Below are 21,154 nucleotides of genomic sequence, written 5' to 3'. Positions count from 1 at the left end.
CAAACCAGAGCCGTGCAGTTGGAGGAGGAGATGCGATCGGATTATATCGAGTGGGGAATGCAGCTCTTAATTGGGTCTCCCCACAAGGAGCTTAGCAAGCGGGAGACGACAACAAGTGGCTTATGGCCACCACGGCAACAGGTGGACGCAGTGTGGGAGTATGGTAGTGGGTGCATGGCAGCTGAAAAGGGCCAGCTGTGGAACGAGAGCCCGAAACACAGGTTAGCCAAGCTCCAAAAGGGGTACGACATGGAGCAGGGGGTGGCCTCCAATGGGGCTGCCTCCACGAAAGCTTCCCCCGAAAAGCTGAAAAGCTCACAGGCAACGGCGCTGCATTTCAAATACATGGCCATACTGCTTTCTGGCGGCGGGCTGGCCAAAACGGCGGCTTGAACTTTGTCCGGCTTGAACGGCTGTCCGGAGGAGCACGGCAAACGGACGACGGCAAACGGACGACGGATGGCGGATGGCGGATGGCCGGCCTTCCGCCAATTACGGGTCGCTGGTGTCCACGGCCAAGCGATTGTCAATTAATAACGCGCCTAGGCGCGCTATCCAACCTGTGCTCTGGTTCCCGTGTTCCGTGGTACAAGTGCCCGTCTCAAGTTCCGCATCTGTGTCCGCAACGGTATCGACATCCCCGGCCGCATCGGTGACCGTGACCCAAGGATCGACCGGTAGCATCACGTGCCACGTGCCGGTTCATCAAAAAGTGCAAGGGTAAGTGGCCATGTGCGCAGCGAAGGGGCTGTTTTGAAACTCTCCGGACGTGGCAAATACCCCTTAATGCCGACGGGATTTCTGTTGCTGACGAACTAACTCCGCAAAGGGCAGGAATGCCAATGATGGGCTCATAACCCATCGGAAACCTTTAACCTTTGACCCCCGCAACCTTTTGACTGCGCATATTACCCTTTGCTATGTAAATTCGACCGCCAGTGCTCTTCGTCCCCGGGGGGTATTCCTGCAGTAAAGTGCTTCTCCGTAGTCCGTAGTCCAAGTGCTGCAAATAGCGCAACTGCATATATGCAACACATTGTAAACGGGTGGAAACGTGACTCCGGGGGGGCACTGATATAACCACCTGTCACACACACATTCGTGGCACGTGCTCCAGGTGGAGAGTGGAGAGGGGAGGGAGGAGGGAGCAGGAAGGAGGGCGCAGAAAGGAGGCCAGAAGTGAAAGTGAAAGTGAAGGTACAGTTACGTGCGCCAGGAAGCTGGAAGCCAATGGAAGTGCCGCGGATGCTGTGCGCAACTTGTGGCGCAACATGGGACTCCGTTGATCGCCCGCCATTTAATTGGCACCTTCAACCGGATACCCACACCCACACCCACCACGATGATGATGTGCCAGGTGTAAACTCTGCTGTTTTCGCACGAGAGCGCATGGCTTTCATTAATCTGTGCATAATTAGCGACAGTTGGCCGGCGGCAGGACTGTTGTGGTCACAGGACTAGCACTTCGAGGGTATATTATGCATTATAAATACATTACAGGGTATGCAGCGCGCTGTGTTAACAGCTAAGTTACCTCTGTTGGCTTATGCTGCGTAGTAGTTACCAGGAAGATGAGATGAAGGAGATGCCAGCAGATGGCCGTGTGTGCCAGTGCATATCTGATTCTCTGATGACGGGGCCACCCAACAGGTGGCTGTGGAGAGCACGCCCATTGGGCCCGCCCCTTGGATCGGCTTTCGTCCTGACCAGCGCTGCAATTTTAATGCGGCCCAGCGCTTCTGACGAGTGCATGTTAAATAGAAGGCGCTGGCAGAGCAAACGACCCGCCCGCCCGGATAGTAAATGTCCGGGCTTTTGGCTCCTCCTGCTTCCTGCCCCTTGTCCCTGCCCCATGCCCCATGCCCGCGCTCTTGGCCTTCGGCTTTGCCCTTAGCCAGTGGCACAGTGCCGCCTCAGTTGGCTTTGGGCTGCGGCAGGGAAAACGGCAATGCGGCATGTTTCGTGAAAAGTGGCAAGACTGGAATGAGTGGCAAGAGTGGAATCAGTGGCAAGAGTGGGGAGAGTGGCGCGAGTGGAAAAAGTGAAGCAACTATGGCCGGTGCAGACAATTTGCCCTGATTGCCGAATGTCAATCTGGTTTTGTCAGCTAATTTGCATGCATAGTTCATTCTCCAGCTAGGCCGGCACATTATGCCCATGCCCAAGTGCGCTTTTCCTGGCAGCTCAATTTTCCGGCTTTTCGCCTGTTTGACGTTGACGTGCAGCGAAGATTCCCGCGTTTCCTTCCTTGGCCATCGTCGGCAATTAAATCAATAGTTGGTACTAGGCCAGAGAGAACAGACCAGGCCAGGCCATAATTCGCCGACGAAGGCTCTTCAACTGCACGGAGATGGCTATCACTTGGATGGGGCCCACCTGCAGTTAGGTAACTTAATTGATTCAGATTTTCCATTTTCCGCCATAAACACTCAGTATTTTGCCCAAAACAATGGAAATAATGGAGCGAAAACGGAATGTCATGCCTCGGTGAATTTGTAATTTAATTTCCAATCGAATGGCGTTCCAGTTTGAAAATGTTAATTTTTGACCTTTTATCGCAAAAAGTCATGATGGTACCCCTTACCAAAAGTGCAAAAAATTGGTCGAAATCTCAAATTTTCAAAATCGTTTAAAATGTGGTAAGGAAAGTTGGCTTAAGTTGTTAGCTGCACAAAACAATAATTTTCTTTCATTTCTGGCTGTTTTTGGTCAAGTTATGATGAAGTGATGACAAGTTTCTGTTAGTTATGAACCAAGTGAATCATTCACCATTCACCATTCACCAGGTGCGATCAGATAGGGCGGGTAGCTTCCATCGCAGTGCACGGAGCGATGGCGCCAGTCGGGATCGAGTTCCGTTTCGGATGGAGATGGGAGGATGGGGCGAGTGAATGCACCTATTAACGACAAAGGTGCGAAAGGTGCTTGATACCATGCCGATAAGGCGACCGATTCGGGACTCGGAATTCGGGATCATTGGCCACGGATGCGCGGATTAGGCGGTGTAGCATCATAACCAGCGCCATGGAATATGGAATATAGAATATGGAAGATTTTAGAGCGAGGAATTTCGATTTGAACTGGCGTTTATTTGGCTATGGATCGGTGAGCTGTTGACCGAGATTCGTGTTGATTCCGACGCTTATCGCCGGGCTAGATAGTTGTTGTTGTTGTTGTCGTCTCGGGTACACAACAACAGTAATCCGTATTTTCGGGCACCCCGTGTTTGTCTCGTAATCTCTAACGCCGCCGGCAACGAGAACAACAACCAGCAGTGGACGTCGGCGGCGAAGGAATCCGATTGGAACAGCAACAGCAACTGAAACTGGTGGTGTAAAAATAGCGGGATGGGTTTATAAATAACCGAATTGAAACTAACAAAGTCCGTTCATCCAGGAGCGGACTTAGGGAAATCGGGTACGCAGCTCCGCCAGCTTGGCGACAATCCGTTGCCAAATGCCTGCGGACAGGAATGCTGGCGTCTCCTCGATCGACGGAGTTCGAGGCGGTGGCAAGTCCTGGACGAAGGCCTCCCACACGTGGGTCATGAAGGTGTCGAAGGTGATCCTGGAGAAGACGTAGACGGCGTGCAGCACGGACAGCGCCAGGAACGCCCTCATCAACACGGCGGAAAACGATTCGCTGCTCGCATGTGGCAAGTCTGTGTCCATCGAAACCGGATAGGGATCGGTTCCAGTTCCCTTCTCCACCAACCTGGGAATGTGCGCCAAATCGGGACCAGTTCCGATCCCCACCAATGTGGAAAGCTGCACATTGGGACAGGTTCCGGTGTCCTGCAACACCGGAAGTGGTACTGCATCACCAGATGCCGCATGACATGGTGAGGCTGGCGCATCTCCAGGTCTGCATAGCTGCAGAGCCGTGGTCGCCAGCAATGCCAGTGTGTGGGACACATACTCCTCCGGAACTTGCTCCGTCTGACTACCCAGCGTTATGAGCAGCTTGCCGCTGTGGACACTGCGGTCCAGTGCCACGGCATTGGCCTCCAGCAAATCGAAGTAGAAACTGGGCGGCGGTGTCTCGTCCTTCAGCATGGGCAGCTCCAAAGATGCTAGCCAAGCCAACAGCTGGCGAGGATTGCTCGGTGGGCGGGAGCTGCAGCTCGATGGCATACGGATAGCTTCTTTGCCCAGTCCCCAAAATGAGCGGCGCCAGTGGTATAGGTCCTCCAGTTGGGAGAGCTCCATTGCGAGCAAATATAATACTTATTTTTGTTTGTCTTACGTACAGAAGAAAATATATTCTGGGCTTCCGTCGGATGTGAAATATGGAATAGCTTGTGATTGATGCCTGTGACACTTGGCTACCGGGTAAAAAAAGTGTATAGGGTATTTAGGGTATTTAGAGTATTTAGGGTATACAGGTGTTGCTGTTCCTGCTGAGGCGCCAATTCGCTCCTTGTGAGCAGTGAAGCCTGCAGCAGCGCTCCATTTCATCCGGCCTGGACTCCACTATCTTATCAATTAGAAATGGGGCGTGGCACGACCACCCTCGGACGCACTATGCGGAATTGATTCCCGTTCCCAGTCCCCCCATACCCTTCCCCTCCCGCAGTCACCCTGCCAGCGAGGGCGTTATCAATGGCCTGGTATAATCGGCTATCAATATTGTCGCATTACGACAACCATTAACGTGGCGCGGTGAAGGGTTCGGGGACGTCAGGAGGCGACGAGCGTGGGGCGTCTATACTCGTATATACTCGTATATCGTAGGATCACGGGTTGGTCGACCCACTCATCATCATCGGGGATGGCCTACCTGTGACCGACGTCGCCTGGTCAGCCAGGTCTTGGGGTGTATTGTGTGTGTATTTTTAGCATTAGAAATCACTATTTGTCCAGCAAATTATGCGATCAGTGCGAAGCGCGGTCAAGTTTGATTGCCAATGCTCATCGTTGGCTGTGTGACTCCTCACGAGGGCGAGCCCAGTGTACCGCTCCAGCAGAGAAGCATGATGCAGAGCATCAGCCATTCGCAGTGGCTGGCGGGGATTGGAACAGTCGCGTATCGCCGGCCTTGATATGGGACTTCTTTTGGCTAAAACCAAAAGCAAACTAAACCTGAAGTAATAGGGTTTGCCCCACTGTGCTGTCATCCTCTGCTGCAGACAAGCAAAACACTTGGAAAAAGGAATTGCAAAGTGGAAAGTGACAGGGACTTCGACTTGGAATAGAGTATGATGGTGCTCAGTGTGGTCCAAAAACAGTGTGAGAGTGTGTGTTCCACGCCATTTGTTATGATTGTGTTGCGCGTTTTATGGCCGTAGTGATTTCGATTTACGCACAGTTCAACTCGAGCAAATTTGTTAATTAATATTTAACACTAAGCCAGAAAGTCAAAAAAGCAGAAAGGCGTAAGCGGGAGGGGGAGGGGAAGACACCCCCTGCCACCCGAAAATGCCGTGTTATTTGCATGTGGACAACACAATTGGAAGCACGAAACCTGTACGAAATATTATAAACTGATAAGGTGGCCACAATTCAAATTCAGCGTATTGGCTCCCGATCACTTGGCGGCGCTCTCCCGCTCTCCCACTCTCCCGCTCTCCCTCTCCCACTTGCAATCCCGCCCAAAGTTCTCCATGCGCGCTCCGCTCCATGCGCTCTGCTCTTTTGGGGCTGACCATTGATACTGATAAGGAGCGAGGGAGCGGCGCGAGAGGCCTGGAGAGGAGGAGAGTGCTCCGCTGTTTGCTGCTTTTCTTTGCTGCCGTTCCTCCTTCTCTTCCTACTTCTCCTCCTTTTGGTTCTCCTTCTGCTTCTCCCTCTGCTTCATCCATCGGCCTGCTGCTCGGTCGCTCGGCCGCTCGGCGTTCTGCTCTTACACGGCGCGCATTTAATTTTAATTCGTCGCCTGCCGTGCTGCCAGTGACATCGGTTGCGTCTCGCCAAGAAGTGGTGGTGTATCACTTGGAAGTGGACTCTACTTGAGCCATCGGCATCGGGAAGGAAGTTCACCGTTATTGTGACCGTTCAGTGTGACCGAGTGTGCATGCGCAGCAAGGACATACATATGACACAGCGAGGAGTGTTGCCAGTTGCCAAGGATTGCCCCTTGTACAATCGTAAAAGCGCATTCATTCAGTTTTATTGAACAATATCGACGATCGGATCGAGTTCGATTCCGATCCCGATTCCGATCCGTAATCTCGACGATTGGACAACTGCAATTGTAACGCGAGCAACACAAAGTGTCAACAAAGTCGTAAATTCGCACACTGCCGCCGTAAAGTGGAGCAATCGAGGGAAAGAGGCGGAAGAGAGTGCAGGCAGCAGCAAATTAATTACCAAATAACAGGCGAAAGGTAAGTCGGCTGGATCAGATAAGGCGGCTATATCCGCAGAGCTAAAGTTCTATGTCGTAACTCTTACCTCGGATTGGATCACCAATCCAATCCAATCCTCCAGAGGCGCCTCCCCATCGCCTGGAGTCTTTGGCTTTCCCATTCGAATGCAGAGAATGCATGCATTTCGTCGCAACTATTTTTAAACAAATCGTTTCTTCACTTTCGGCTCTTTCGCATTTCTCTTTCTCGCCTGCAGCCACAGAACGTGGGAGAAAAAGAACAGAAAGTGCATTCGTACCTCCCCCCTCCCTCCTCTGCTTATCCGCTTATCCCCTTATCACTCAACAGGTGGCCGTGATCGATATTGATAGCTCCCGATATTGATGTTGACTGAATGCTAAGCCCTTGTGGACAAGATCGCTGGGAAAGATTGATCGCGATCGGTGGGAGGGGGGAGGGGGGAGGGGGGAAGTGCGTGAGTGGGGAAGTCAAACATTGAACAATAAATTCCCAAGAATGCAATCCGCTCGTCAAGTTCAAGTTGATACTGTCTCCACTTGGAGAAGGGCAGTGAATCTCGTCCTGAATTTCCGCCAGAGAAGCCGTAGGATCCGGTTAGTGGGTCAGTAGCTCTCCCTGGCCAGGTTCAACAGCCTGGTGATTGATGGGAGGTTGTGGGAATGGGAAGTGGGCACAAAGTAAGCCCAAGGTCGCAGTAATTAAAAATCCGTGACCGCAAACGCTGAAATTCATTTAGTGGCGAGCAAAGTGAATTAATTTCATAATAAACAAAGTGCGAGTGACAAGTGCGAGTGGCAGCTGCGATGCAGTTGAAGCGGCCAAGGATGGCTAAATGGAAGGATAAATCCTGCCTAGAGTTCTCATAGTTAAGGAGTTGAGTTGACAACTGGAAATGGATCACATATATACCCACAAGAGGGGTGAATCACTCGATTCAGCTGCTTGCCCCTGCATGATACCCCTTCTTTTATTTGGCAGTCCACTTTCGTTTGTTTTGATACCGATGGTTCAACGACTTTGCAGAAATAGTAGCCAAATAGAAACCTCGGGGCTACACACGAAGAAAATGTTGCTACTTCAAGTCAAAGTTAAATACTCAAAAGCTCATACTTTGTGTCAATGTTGCACTTGGAACAAAGCCAGCTGGTGTCCCATCTAATGGCGATATTTGAATGATCATTGCTTTGGCGAATGATCGAAATAATTCTCAGTGCTTTTTAGTTGCTTTTGCTTTTGTCTTAGCTTCTGCTGATACTGCAATTCGCTTACTGCGCACATTTTGTCACATTTTCGGGGCTATCTCTACGAGCTCCTACACTCGCAATGCAGATGGGTCAAGGGCAAAGTCCCGCCAGTGGTGGCCCCCACCCGATGAATGAGTGACTGGCTGGGTGCATGGGTGCCAGGGTGCATCCAGTGCAAGTGCTATCGCTCTTGGAGCTGGGAGCATGGGTATTGACGTGGTTGCCAGTGGTTGCCGGGCGAAAGTGCACGATAAACAAGTGGAGTGCAGTAGAATTGAGCAGTAATTACCGATTACGATCCAGTTGGCAACCGGTTCATGAAAGTTTTTGGTGCAGATGTGCATATGTCCACTAAATATTCAGATTCAAATCTTTGTTCTAAACGGTGTCCATGCAAACAAATTGGAAGCTAATCGCAGTTATTAGCGCTTGCCTCATAAAATATTTTATTAACAATTAATTTAATTCGTGTCATGACACTTAAGTGTTGCTTTAAGCTAGAGCTGATGACTTTTGGGTCAGGGGGCGGATATTCAGTAATAATTGCAGCCATATGAATCGCACTAGCTAAGTTCCTTTGGTTCGCGCCGCCAACGTTGCGTATGCGCAATCTCTTTGTCGGCGATATGAGATTCGTTTGTAAGACGAGACGAGATGCGATGCGAACGCCTGAATGTCATGGCCAGATTTTGGAGCAACCGAATTGAGTCCATTGATAATGTGGGATTGTCTAGAGGTAAAAGTGTACGGCTCTCATTTGCGTTCATTTGATTTGATTTGTTTTGCTTTAATTGTCTCTGATTGCACAAAAGAGCGACGCCGACGGATGAATCACTCCGCCTAAGTTCGAGAGGCTGGGGATGCGTTTCCTGTTGACTAGCAACTACATATGTAATAATATGTGTACTAAGGCGTACTATGTACCATATACTATGTACTATGCATGTACTACGATTCGATTGTTCGCTCCTAATCAATTTTAGGTTAACTTCTAGCCTTTGTTCACGCCTGGCTTTCAGTGTAATGTGTGTGTGGTGTGTGGTGTGTGTGTGGTGTGCATATCAAGTACTGGCTGATATGGCTTTGGAAAAAGTGAAATGCCATTTGTTTTTGTTCAGCCTGCGGGGGGTGCGGGATGGAGGGGGGTGGAAATAACCACCACGCCCCTCTGTTCGCATCTGCTTTATCACGTCACAATTATCTTGCGGCATTGTTGCAACTTTTGCGCTTTGTTTTCATCACACAAAAACGCAGCAAAAACAACGATGATTGAGCAGGCAGCATTCAGCATTTCAGCATCTGAAGGCCCATATACATATGTAGCTATACTAACTACAGAGCTGAAGAGCTGGAGGAACAACCAACAGCAAACTAGATGTCATATACTAGAAATCTGAGAATACATGGTAGAACAGCTTAAATTCGTGACTTTCTCGCCGCATAAACGAGCGACTTTCGCGCTGATCGCTGGGGGTCCAAATGGCAAACAACTCGGCCCCAATCTTCCTCCACAGTCTGGTGCTTTTTTCTGAGCTAAACCTGATAAGCCGTCTAGAGAGCGAGATGTTCCAACTCTCCTGGCTGGCCACTGGACACTAGCCACTGGACAATGGAATCGTGAGCGGAATCTGCCAAATAACGATGATGGGGATTATGATGAGGGGGGCGGACTGGAGGGCCGGGGTCAAGAGGTGACTGGGGGGCTGATAACTGCTTTGATTTGGTTTGCTTCGCCTACATTCTATGTATATTAGCATATATTCTGGGGTAATTATTGTAAGTTGAAGACAATCTCTTTACCACGCCCCATTTTCTAGCAAGCAAAGAATTGTGCGATTTGTTTTGAAGAACTAGAAACCCAAACTAGAAGATTGTACGCTACCCACCCAATTAGACAAAGTCAAACTGTTTTGAATGCTTTGGGCAGGTTCAATGAATTTGGCCGAACTCGGCTGATAACCAGATAACCAGAGCAGACACACCAGCGACAACATCCTCTTCATCACGTGTTTTCAATTGCTGAATCCATCTTGGTCTTAGACTGCCTTCTAATGGCTTCCATTTGTTTCCCGTTTCAGTTTCTGCAACATGAGCTGCTGGCTCTAAGGAGCACATTCATCAGCAGCAGAAATAGTTGCCACATCCAGGCAGCAGGTGCAACCGGAAAGTAGAGAAGAGGAGACTCACAGGTCAAGGTTCTTCCGGAGAGCAGAGCAATCAGCCCAGGGCGACACCAGGACAACATGGTACACGGACCGCCGGCGCGCAGAAAATCACAGCAGCAGCATGAGGCCTGCGAGATGGACATGGAGCGACAGCCCACTCCGCCGGACGGCGGATGGGGATGGGTGGTGGTCTTCGGCTCCTTCATGATACACATAGTCAGTAAGTGCGAGTGCCCAGCATTTCCGTAATTAATGGCTGCAGTGTTACCCTCGGTACTTTCGTAGTCGAGTCCACGGAATGGAAAGTGGGTTTCAATTAGGCTGCCGCCGGAGGAGGACTTGACCGACTGGGCTTGGGATTGGGTAACTGCGGCGGGCAGGCGAGCCATCGCCAAGTTTACGGCTGCCATAAATCAAACCCAAGAGCATTGGAGCGACCCGGCAACCAAAAGTGGCCGGGAATAAAAGTAATGGGCATTTGGTGGATTTTTGGGATCGTAAATACTTAGGCACTCTAATCGCCGCAAATCAGGGTGTGCAGCGGGTTGGATTGGAAGTGGGACTTATCGGCAAGGTCCGATCCAGATACTGACACCCGATACGCTGAAGGCTTGGGTGGATGTGGATGTGGAGCTGAACTGGAGGTGGAGGTGGAGGTGGAGTACGGTCACCACTTCAGCCGTGCGACTATCAATTGGATGATAATTGTGGCCAAGTGTCCAGTGCGTCGATACGCAGCCGATAATCTTATCGCCGTGTGGGCTGTAATTGCCTGGTCACGGAAATAGTTGCCGTTTGGTGGGATGGGGGCTAGAGCAGACTGGTGCGGGGGCAGGTGGGGATCCCGATGAAATGGGAGCCCTAATTAATTGCCTACTAAACTGATTTATGGCCAGCGCCCGCACGGCAACCAGTTTGATCGAACCAAATCCACTTTGGGCAGGCTTTAGGGGAACAAGTCATCCTATATATATGTATGTATAATGTGTCTAATCCTCGAGTGATCTTCTCTCTTCCGCAGCCGATGGCATGACGTACTCCTTTGGCATCTTCTACAATGAGTTCCTGGACTACTTCAACGAGGGCAAAGGCTACACGGCTTGGATTGCCTCCATCATGGTGGGCGTCACCTTCTCTTCCGGTAAGTCCACTCTTTAAGCTCTATTATGATTAACCATTTATCCACGAATCTTGCAGGACCGATCAGTTCGTCGTTCGTGAATCGATATGGCTGTCGTGCGGTGACCATAGCGGGCTCCATTTTGGCCGCCAGCTGCATCATCGTGAGCATGTTCGCCCAGAATGTCCTCACGCTGATCATCACCATCGGTTTCGGCACGGGCCTGGGCTTCGGGCTCATCTACCTGCCGGCCATCGTGAGTGTGACGCAGTACTTCGAGGCCAAGAGATCCCTGGCCACGGGCATCGCCGTCTGCGGCTCCGGATTTGGCACCTTCGTCTTCGCGCCGCTCACGGAGTTCCTGATCGGCAGCTACGGGTGGCGCGGTGCGATGCTGATCATCGGCGGCATCGTGCTCAACTGCATCATCTTTGGCGCCATGTTCCGGCCGCTGGAACTGGAGGCACCGCCACAGACGCCGCCGAACACGCCCAGCACTCCCAAGCTGGGCAAGAAGTCGGCGATCATCGATCAAAACACGACCCCGGCGGAATTGGAGCCACTTAAGATCCAGCCCAAGGATCAGTATCTGCAGCTGCCGCAGCGCACGGATACTCCGGTCACGGGTGGTGCCCTCTGTCGCTCCAACAGCGTGGGCCACAACCTCAAGCCCAGCCTGGTAAGTCCACTCCAATGAGTTGCGAGTGCGAATGATCTAACTTTCATTTGTTGCATGTGGCAGAACAACAACTCGAACGGCGCCGTCAATGGGCAGGGAGCCACCCTGGTGAGCAGTGGCGACCCACCGCAGGCGGTGGTGAAGAGCACCAGCAACGACGACATCGCCCGCAAGTGCCACAGCCAGTTGCAGCTGACTCCTCTGAGGGACGCGCATCGCGAGCGGAGTGCCAGTGGCACCATGTACCGCCCGGATGCCCTTTACCAGGTAGGCTAGCCGCATGGGATTGGATGTGGAGTGGAGTAAGATGGTCCAATGCTATTCTGTTTTTCACAGGGCTCGCTCCACAATCTGCCCGACTATGTGAGCTCCAGGAACGATCTAAACCGCTCCATGTCCGGCTCCGGCGTTATTAAGCGCTACGGCTCCCTTCGCCAGAGCACCAACATTTCACAGAGTCAGGTGAGCTTTTCCAACCACATGAAATGCATAGGAAGTGCATATATAATAGTACTAAGCAACTGCTTTTTGGTGGGTAAATAACTTTAGGTACTTTTAACAAAAGATACAAGTGTGTACCATTCTCTGCTGAGCTTCCGTAAAGAAACTATACTACTACTTACTATATTTTAAAAGCTCAGCTATTTAATCGGCTCAACGAAATATTTCAAATATTTAAAGTCTGAGCGATATATTTGAGCTGACTTAAAACTCAACTTGACTTAATTTACAAAAAAAAAAAAACAGCAAGGCAACAGAGGTAGCACTGAAAACATGGTAGCTTAGAAGCGATGCGCCAGATAGCTTCTCCAGATCCAGAGGATCAGTTTGTAGAGCAGGAAGAGGCGAAACAGCCGGTAGAGGAACACCTTGCTGCAAGATTTTCACTAGAAGTCGACCATTTAACGAGCACGAAGAGATACTCACATCCTTAGGATGATCTTGGAACGCCCCAGCGTTTTGGGATCCTCGCGGAGCAAGTGCGTTCGGATGCTGAGGAGCATGTGGCCGCAGGACTGGATCACCAGGCCATGGATGTCCGGATGATTGAAGGCATCCAAGTTGAATGCGGATCTGGACAGGATGGGATGGCGAACGATGAGAGGTGAAACTATAGTGACTACTAGCTAGACCCACCCTGGTCGCTGCTGGGAAAGCGCCTCCATGTCCGTGACCCCGGGACTGTCCCAGTTGTTGAACATGAAGGGCTGCATCACCTCCAGCGTCTGGTAGGCCTTGCGAACCGCACTCATCAGCACGGGCTTCCGCCCGAAGATCCTGAGGAGCAGGTCGAGGATGAGGGCCGGCAGGATCTGCTTGGTGAAGACGAGGAACTGGTAGGCCCACCGCCTGTCCGTGTAGTGGCAGCCCGGGATCATCAGGTTCTTCTCAAAGGCCACATCGCGCCACAGGTCCAGCGTGTCCATCTGCTCGGCAATCTGGGTGAAGGTGTGCGGCACGTGGGTGCACGATGAGGACAGGTAAACGGGCAGCTCGGCCGGCGGACCCTGTCTGTAGATCTCGTAGCCCCGCTTGGTGTAGCACAGCATGCTCTTGATGCCGATGTCCTGCGGCGTGATGTCCAGCCGAATGTCCTTGCCCAGGTACACAGTCTTGAGGATGCCAGCGCCCACCAGCGCGAACAGTCCCATGGCGCCCATCAGGGATGGCGAGAATCCGGGCGACGGGTCGTCCACGGCAAAGAGAACTGCGGAAGGCTACGTTTTGTAAATCAGGGAATAATGCACTGGCGGTCCGTGGATTACCTATGGAAGGACGATACACTATTACTGGCAGCCGATGGCGGTAGTCATTCACCAGGGATTCGGCCAGGTTCTTGGTGAACGTGTACGTGTTGGGAAAGCCCACGATCAGCCTGTCATGGGATATCCAAATGATAGATAGATAGATTATATACAATCCGTGGACTTACTTTCTGGTGACGGCGTTCAGCAGCCCGTCGTCTGGCACCTCGTCGATCAGTCGGAGGCACAGCCGCCAGTCCATCGGCGAGGAGTAGTACTGCAAGGATGAGAGCCACAGGGTCAGAGAAGCATGCCAGGCACTGTCCTGGATCCCTAAAACACCAACCCACCCACCTTGGGCTCCACCCGCCGCAAATAGGGATTGCTGTAGAATGTGGACACGTGCACGAAGGCCCTCAGCTGCGGCAGAGTCTCGGCGAACTTGAGCGCCTCCAAGGTGCCTCCGACATTCAGACGCAGGGCCTCGCGGAGCGGCTCATCGAATCGCACGGTGGCGGCACAGTGGTAGACCAGGGAAACACACCTCATGCGCTGCATCATCGCGGGCTCGATGCCCAGTCCCGGCAGGGAGACATCGCCCGGCACCGCCACGATCTTGTCCAGCTCCTGGGGCTTCTCCGCGGCCAGCACATGGAAGACAGTGGCCTGGCGCAGGCGGACGAGCCGCTGCTCCGCCGTCAGCTGTCTGCGTGGGCGCAGCAGGACGTAGATGCGGCGGACGCTGCAGGAGCGCAGAAGCTTCTCGACCAGCGCCTTGCCCACCACTCCCGATCCGCCCGTCACGAATATCTCGCTGTCCTCGAAGAACTCCTCCATTTCGCCGGCTGCTGAATGGTGGATGATGCACGGTGAATCACTGACCAGAGCCTGTTCGGCACTGGCATCCAGCTCCATGGGTCGATCCGCTTAACTGAACGCCAGGCGGCGCGTGTTCATTAAATCAGTGATTTGGTTTACATGAGCGGCGTTGCTACATTTCCATGCTAAACTTACCATGTTGGCAGTGACCCGGACTGACCCCGAGCGGCTTCCACTTACTACGTTGTGGAGCACCCGTACACCCTGTACTTGTAGCTTTAATTTTAGCGATAATAACCCGTTTCCATCCCTTTCAGGAGGAGACCAAGTGCTGTGGCTGCATCACTTGCTCCAAGGAGACACGCGACACATTCGCCGAGATGATGAACTTCTCGCTGCTCAAGGACATGGTCTTCGTGATCTTCTCCGTGTCCAACTTCTGCACGAGCATTGGCTTCAACGTGCCCTACCTGTACGTGGTCGCCTACGCGGAGACCCTGAAGCTGACCAAGACGGATGCCAGCTACCTGATAGCCACGATTGGCGTGGCCAACACGGTGGGTCGCATCATCCTGGGCTACATATCGGACAAGCCGTGGGTGAACCGCCTCCTCGTCTACAACGTCTGCCTCACAGCCTGCGGAATTTGTAAGTTTCTGATCTGATCTGATAGCTCTTTGGAGTAATCCTCTCCTGCTCTTCCAACAGCCACTGCCATGGTGCCGCTCTGCCACGACTTCCAAACCCTGGCCTTCTACTGCTGCGTGTTCGGCTTCACGATCGGCGCCTACGTCGGTCTGACCTCGGTCATCCTGGTGGACCTGCTGGGTCTGGACAAGCTGACCAACGCCTTTGGCCTGCTGCTGCTCTTCCAGGGCATCGCCAGCTTCATCGGTCCGCCCATCGGAGGTGAGTACTTGCAATAGCTGTATGTTCTGTTTCTGTTTCTGACCTCTGCTCCCCACTCCCCACTCCCCACTCCACAGGCTGGATGTACGACCTGACGGACTCGTATGCGCCGGCCTTCCTGATGGCCGGCCTCATGATCGCCATCAGCGGCCTGGTGATGTTCGCCATTCCGCCGCTGCAGCGCCTCCAGGCCCGCAAGCTGGAGCGGAAGCCCCACACCGAGCACCTGGCCCTTAGTTAGTAGTTCACCCACCACCACCCACACCACCCACAGTGTCTTGTTTATTCCCACTGCTATCATATTTTTTTGTTTTTTTTTTCTACTGTAACTATAATTCTAGATACGTACTGATGCACACGACTTGCATGCTTGCTTAGATTAAGTCCTAGTCCTAGGCCAGCCATGTACATAGGTAGCGCATATGCGGCAGCTATGGCATATCCGATTATTTATGTACACCAAACTTCCCTGTCCCCCTGTCCCCCTGAACCATGACCTCTGACCCCAGACCCCAGACCCCATTGCAGTGCATGCAAATGTATGCCTAAACGTACATGTACCCATACCCATACCCAAATTATTGTTATTCTATTATGACTGTATGCCTGTGCGTGCGTCCCTCTGTGTATACGCCATTAAAGAAAGCTTTTGTACAACAACGGAAAGCCGGAAAAGTCCATTCCGAAATCGATTGGCTGACAAAGCACTGGTGGTGGGGAAAATGAATATGAATATGAAATATGCTGGTGAGTGTAAGTGTAGTACTTGAAACCACCTCTTTTCTACCTTCAAATCAATATACAGGCTCTAGAAATATATAGCAATCTAGAAATGCAATAGGTAGATAGATAGATAGAAAGATAGAAAGATAGAAAGATACATAGTGCTCTGTCGACTTGGCCTCTTCAACGCAGCAGCATTCTTTTCAGATATTCAGATATACTCAGTTGCCAAGACAATCCCATCGCAGAGCCCAGAGAATCTTCATCGTGGCAATTTTCAACTTGTTGGTCAATCGCAGGCCGCTGATCTTCGTGGCTAGTTGGCTGTTCATATTTATTGTCAGAGGGGCCAGAGGCGTCCCTCAGAAGGGGTGCCACAAAAAAACACGGATTGGATTCGAAAGGGTTGGTGTTTATTGGTTCCTTAAGTGACTAGAAAAGTGAATAAAATAGCAACAAAGGGCACGGATGCAATGCACCAAACACCGAAAAATACGCAATCACAAAAGCACTCATTCATTCACACTCAAAAAAAAAAAGTAGAGTTTAACAGTTCGAGAGGCGAGGATGCCCTTACTGAATCTCCCCAGTGATCAGCTTCTTGAGGGTGCACTCTCCGGCGCCCAGCTTGTGGATGATGGCCAACACCTCCTCGCGGTAGCGATCCATGTGGCCCATCTCCTCCGGGGTGTACTCCTCGTGGTCGAACCTCGTCATCCGCCAGATCACATTTAGCTTGGCCTCGATCAGCACGTAGTTGGAGGAGGGACAGAAGCGCGGACACATCTCGTTGATGAAGTGGATCATGTCCTGCACACTGCACGAGTTGATCCTGTTGTTGATGGTGTTCAGTGCAAAGTCCTGGTACTTGGCCATCTTCGCGTGCGGGAACACGTTCTCGCAGGTGATGCAACGCCAGTCCGGCTGCAGTGTCCGCGTCTGGACGGGAATCACCAGGCCACGGCAACCCTGTTCTCGGCAGAAGAGCGCCGACAAGTAGGTGCCGTTCTCCTGCAAGAAGATCATGGTCAGTGGAGCAAAGGACTGGGGGATCAGAGGATCAGAGAGTCAGAGGATCAGAGGATCGGGTATTAAATATGCAGTCAAAGATACGGCGGATTCACGTCCGCCTCTGTCCATTCACGGCGTACAGTTCGTTCCACTCCAAATCGAAATGGAAATGGAAATCGAAATCAGAATCAGAATCACAATCAGAATAAGAATCGAAATTAACATTCTGCGTGTCATGCTCATGGAAATTTTGGGGGTGTGTGTTAGTAGCCCGGGAACTTTGGATCACCACATTAAATGTGGTTATATGTGGGTAAATAGGATCAATGGACTGATAATATAGGCCTCTGAAATGTTTTAAAACTGCGTTTTAGTTGTATATTTAATAGAAAGGTAAAAAGACCATGACAAAGATGTCCTTTTGTTCGCCCAAAGTACGAGTAATTGTGTTACCAAGCCCATCAGACAGCCAATTTACCAGCCAAAAGCCAAAGTGTGCCTGTTGGCATATTTTTTGCTCCCTTTGGGCCACTGGCTACTGGTCATCCCTCCTGGGCGCGCCCCTGGGCCCTGGTTGATGCAAATCATAGAACTAATTTAATTAGGGAACGCATTTGTGTCAGGGGGCCTGGCCAGCGGCCACTGCCAACGCCAGAGGCCATTATTCAACTCATCCCAGAGCGGCGGAGAGCGGCCACATAAATAGATGTGTGGCCGGATATGTGGATCGTCTTTGTACGTAGACGATATATGCCCATGCCCAAGCCATGCCATGCCATGTCACACACACTATGTGGGGAACACACTGACATCGGCGTTGGCCAAGAAATGTGTCCGAAATTCAAGTGAAATGCTTTTCAAATTTCGATTATTGTTTCTGGTTGCGGGACAAATAGATGGCAGTGTTTTCTGCCTTGAGGAGTAAGGAAAGCTGGGAAATCCTGCAGAGAATATCGCTACAGTAAAGAAGCCAGCTCCAGGAGAAAAATATAGGTATGGAAGCTGGACACGGATTGTCACTACCCAGGAAGCAACTCAATTAAGCTAGAAATGAGATGGAGCTAAAGCAATGGGTATAAGGATAACAGGATGACCGCAGGAGACCACGATTCCCATGGACATGGGCTCACAGTACTCACAGTGTTGTCGTGACACCGCACGCAGTCGCAGGCAAAGTGCTTGGTCATCTTGAGGAAGATGTTCCGGGTGAGGTTACCCCAGAGGATCTTGGTGTAGGTGGTGGTAATCTCGCCGCCCTTGGGAATATCGCGCGCAGCCCGCACCACCGCCAATCGCCCGTTCTCGAAGTAGTGACTAGCATTTGGGGTGCACTCGTGGTTCATGATCGCCGTCAGCGGGAACAGACCACGCAGCAGAGTCTCGTGGCCACCGGAGCGGCAGGGCGCCTCGAAGGCGTTCGTATTGAGCACGCCCACGATGCGGAACAGCTGGTCCATGAACACCCGATCTGTGGTGGGGAAGTTGCGGAAGCACTGGGCCGCCTGGATGATCTCACGCCGATAAGCGCGCTCCGCATTCGCCTGCATGGCGTCCACCAGATGCCGCTGTTCCTTACCCAAGTGGAAGACGCGCACTGCCGTCAGGATCCGCAGCGACAGTGGATTCACCTGCTCCTGCTCGGCATCCACGTCCTTGGGCTGCCAGCGGCGGAAGTGCTCACACTCCGCCTGGTGCTCCTCGGAATCCGAACAGGTCTCGCACACGGGCAGGGTGCAGCGATGCCGGCACAGGAATCCCGTCTGCGGCAGCGTCTCATGGCAGCAGATGCAGCTGCTCAGTTGGCCCTTGCGCGCCGTCGGCCCGGTGACCAAGGCTCGCTCCTGGAAGATCAGCTCGCCGGCGGCTATGTCTCTGGTGGCGAACACGCCGCGACCGGCCACCTTGGAGGAGCTGATGGTCCAGTTGGGCTGCTCCTGGCGCAAATCGCCCAAGTGGGCGTCTATCAGCTGGGCCAACTGCTCGGGCGTGGTGTCGCGACACGGGGCCATGTGGGCACCCAGGGCGGCCAGTGTCGTGTCTCCTCCTCCGCCTGCGCGAGGGGGCGGGCACTGGGCGGCAGCAGACATGGCGACTGCGGTGGGAGGTCGGTCGGAACTGCGGCGAACCAACGCGACGCGCGGCAACTCGGCGAGTGAAGATGTCTCCGCGCAGCTGGGCGGACTACGCGGGAATAGCAGCGATATAGTGGCGACAGCGACGACAGCAGCAACATGAGCAGCGGCAGCAGCAGCAGCAGCAGCAGCAGCAGCAGCAACACCCAGCACAGCAGCAACAACAGCAACAACTGACTGCCGACAGTGGAAGCAACCCAGCAACCCAGCAAAGCAGCGACGCTTATGACGTGGACACACCGACGCCCTCGGAGAGCATTAGACACAACTAAAAAAACACAAATTAGAGGCATCCACCAGGGAATGGGGAAATGGGGGAATGGGTGACAGGCGAAAGGGGGGCCAGGAGGTGGTGAACGGGGAATGGGTGGCAATAGGGGGGGGGGCAAAAGCGACAACAGTCAAATATGATTTTTTTCCACGGCACACGCACGCTGAAAAGAACACACACTCGCGGCCAAGTTCCCATTTACGAAATCCAAAATAACATTTCCTCCGAAGGAAAGAGCTTGAGCATTGTGCTCATTGTTTTGGCCAAAATTGTGGTTATTTTTAGGCGGCAAAACCCAACGAGAACTTCTAGCAATAGAACTTATAGAACTTATAGACAACTCAACACAAAAGATTCACAAATTCAACATTGAGCAAACGAAAAGTTTTGATTCGAAACGGTTTCGAAGTGGGGAACGTGGAGCCACTTGGTGGTGCGCCACTTGCTGCGCCACTGGGAAATAGAGACATTTGGCTGGGGCGACGCAAAGCGGATTTTGCTTTTGACTCTTATTCAATTTGTGCTTGAGCTGTTGTTGCCGCGTGTGGTTGTTGCTGCCGCTGTGCTGTGGTTGCTATTGTTGCTATTATTGCGTTCAATTGGATTCGCCAGTGTGGGGCCATCGGTGGGAGGGGGGAGAGCGGGGAGGGGGAGGTGTACGATCGTGAAAAGCACTGATGCAGCCATCAGCCATCAATGAACATTTCCCGCTGCCAATTTGTTCGCCAAACACCTCAGTTTGACTGCCACCGCCACCCCCTTCTCCGAAGTCTGCTTGCGGTTGGTTTTGGACGCCATAAAGTGAGGCGAAGCCATAGGAGCACCACCCATCTCATACCCAACCCCTTTCCCATCGCTATCTCCATACGATTTTTGCCACCCTGCGACAATCTGAACGGCTGGCAAAATTATCTGTGGAGATGCAGAGTAACTGATACCCGTGTTTGTCTCCCACGCTTTTACACTGACCGAAAATAAGGCGCTCTTGGTAAGGACTTTAGACCGAAAGTGTTGCTTAAAGCAGGCCGCAACGGAGAAACTTCAAGAGTACACAATCCTGGCTAGCAGTGCAGTCCACTTTCGGCAGCTTTCACTACATATGGCGGTGCGTGTGGCCGGGACATAAATTAGGGCTTCGCTGGCCAACGAGTTGCGTGTTCCAGGGGCAAACGGAACAGAGACACCAGGCGGCAAAACGAGGTGAGTGTCGCAACACGTGACCTGCTGGGGAGTGGGACCGGTAACGGTACCAAGACCTACCAGGATTGAGGTGGCTCCACTCCCAGCTGTTCACTTCCCGTCGCGAATGTCACGCACTGTCACATGTCCCGCAGTGGAGTGGGTTCGTCCTGCCACGCCCATCGCCTGCGGTAATACGTAAATCAGTTGTAAAGCATACGACCCCCGTTTTCCCTGCTCCTTCTGCCACCTCATACCCACTTATAGTTCGCCCACATTCCACATCTATTTTCACTTTTACCCGCATTCCATTTGGCCCAATCGAACGGAAGCTAGACTGAGTGGCATGAAGCGAATAGAACGCACTCGAATGCCAAATATCAAAAAGCGTGAATACCAACTGAAAAATTACAGGGTACGTTTGGGCATTATCAATTACAAGTGCTTTACAGCTATCGTAATGAATAGTTTATCATTTGTATGGAATATGGAATAGTTAGCTATGTTTATTAGCAACACAAAACAGTCTTCATTTAAGCTCTGCCACCTTTTTTGGCCAAGTTATGGCGAAAACTCCGATTGAAAATATCACATTGTTGTCAACATTTGTTCTGTTATTTTTTTGATAAAAATGTGATCCGAGTTTTGTTGGGAAAATTGAGAGATTCTGATTTTAGATACCAGGCAAACAGAAATGTCAGGAAGTGGCCAACGATCATTTCGATTTAAGTAGCCACCTACTGCTAATTATGATTGCCTGGTGCATAAAACAATGAAATGTGCCGAAAACCGGACTTTAAAGCCGAGTTTTTGAGGTGAAATTGAGAGA

The 21,154-nt window shown here is 51.8% G+C and overlaps 4 protein-coding genes across 7 annotated transcripts; 1 reads left to right on the top strand and 3 right to left on the bottom strand.

Annotated features, from left to right (window-relative positions):
* The first annotated feature begins 397 nt into the window (after positions 1-397).
* LOC6540281 (monocarboxylate transporter 12) lies at positions 398-15,675 on the top strand. 3 transcript variants are annotated; one of them, XM_039377603.1, is made up of 9 exons: positions 398-720; positions 9,651-9,957; positions 10,759-10,878; positions 10,935-11,536; positions 11,600-11,803; positions 11,873-11,998; positions 14,418-14,748; positions 14,809-15,009; positions 15,087-15,675. In XM_039377603.1, the coding sequence occupies exons 2-9, from the start codon at positions 9,816-9,818 to the stop codon at positions 15,248-15,250; spliced, it is 1,890 nt and encodes a 629-aa protein (XP_039233537.1). In that variant the 5' UTR covers positions 398-720; positions 9,651-9,815; the 3' UTR covers positions 15,251-15,675. The 3 variants fall into 3 exon arrangements, with proteins under 3 accessions (XP_039233537.1, XP_039233538.1, XP_039233536.1); XM_039377604.1 differs by lacking the exon at positions 398-720 and adding an exon at positions 2,369-2,386; XM_039377602.2 differs by lacking the exon at positions 398-720 and adding an exon at positions 5,885-6,325.
* On the bottom strand, positions 3,069-5,764 carry LOC6524432. Its single transcript, XM_002100254.4, has one exon. It carries the CDS (start codon positions 4,206-4,208, stop codon positions 3,405-3,407), a length of 804 nt encoding a protein of 267 aa, XP_002100290.1. The 5' UTR covers positions 4,209-5,764; the 3' UTR covers positions 3,069-3,404.
* Positions 12,211-14,211, bottom strand: LOC26535333 (fatty acyl-CoA reductase wat). Of its 2 annotated transcripts, XM_039377605.2 has the most exons (6): positions 13,636-14,211; positions 13,470-13,558; positions 13,303-13,412; positions 12,674-13,244; positions 12,464-12,610; positions 12,211-12,409 (listed from the first exon to the last, which is right to left on the bottom strand). In XM_039377605.2, exons 1-6 carry the CDS (start codon positions 14,194-14,196, stop codon positions 12,319-12,321), a joined length of 1,569 nt encoding a protein of 522 aa, XP_039233539.1. In that variant the 5' UTR covers positions 14,197-14,211; the 3' UTR covers positions 12,211-12,318. The 2 variants fall into 2 exon arrangements, with proteins under 2 accessions (XP_039233539.1, XP_039233540.1); XM_039377606.1 differs by lacking the exons at positions 12,211-12,409; positions 12,464-12,610 and having other exon boundaries at positions 12,818-13,254.
* A 453-nt stretch (positions 15,676-16,128) lies between the features above and the next one.
* Positions 16,129-18,969, bottom strand: LOC6539999 (SET domain-containing protein SmydA-8). The gene is made up of 2 exons (XM_039377609.2): positions 17,883-18,969; positions 16,129-16,743 (listed from the first exon to the last, which is right to left on the bottom strand). The coding sequence occupies exons 1-2, from the start codon at positions 18,828-18,830 to the stop codon at positions 16,306-16,308; spliced, it is 1,386 nt and encodes a 461-aa protein (XP_039233543.1). The 5' UTR covers positions 18,831-18,969; the 3' UTR covers positions 16,129-16,305.
* Positions 18,970-21,154: the final 2,185 nt, after the last annotated feature.

Source organism: Drosophila yakuba, chromosome X (genome assembly GCF_016746365.2).
Source record: "Drosophila yakuba strain Tai18E2 chromosome X, Prin_Dyak_Tai18E2_2.1, whole genome shotgun sequence".
Classification (NCBI taxonomy): Eukaryota; Metazoa; Arthropoda; class Insecta; order Diptera; family Drosophilidae; genus Drosophila; species Drosophila yakuba.
This window is presented reverse-complemented; position numbering and strand designations above follow the sequence as displayed.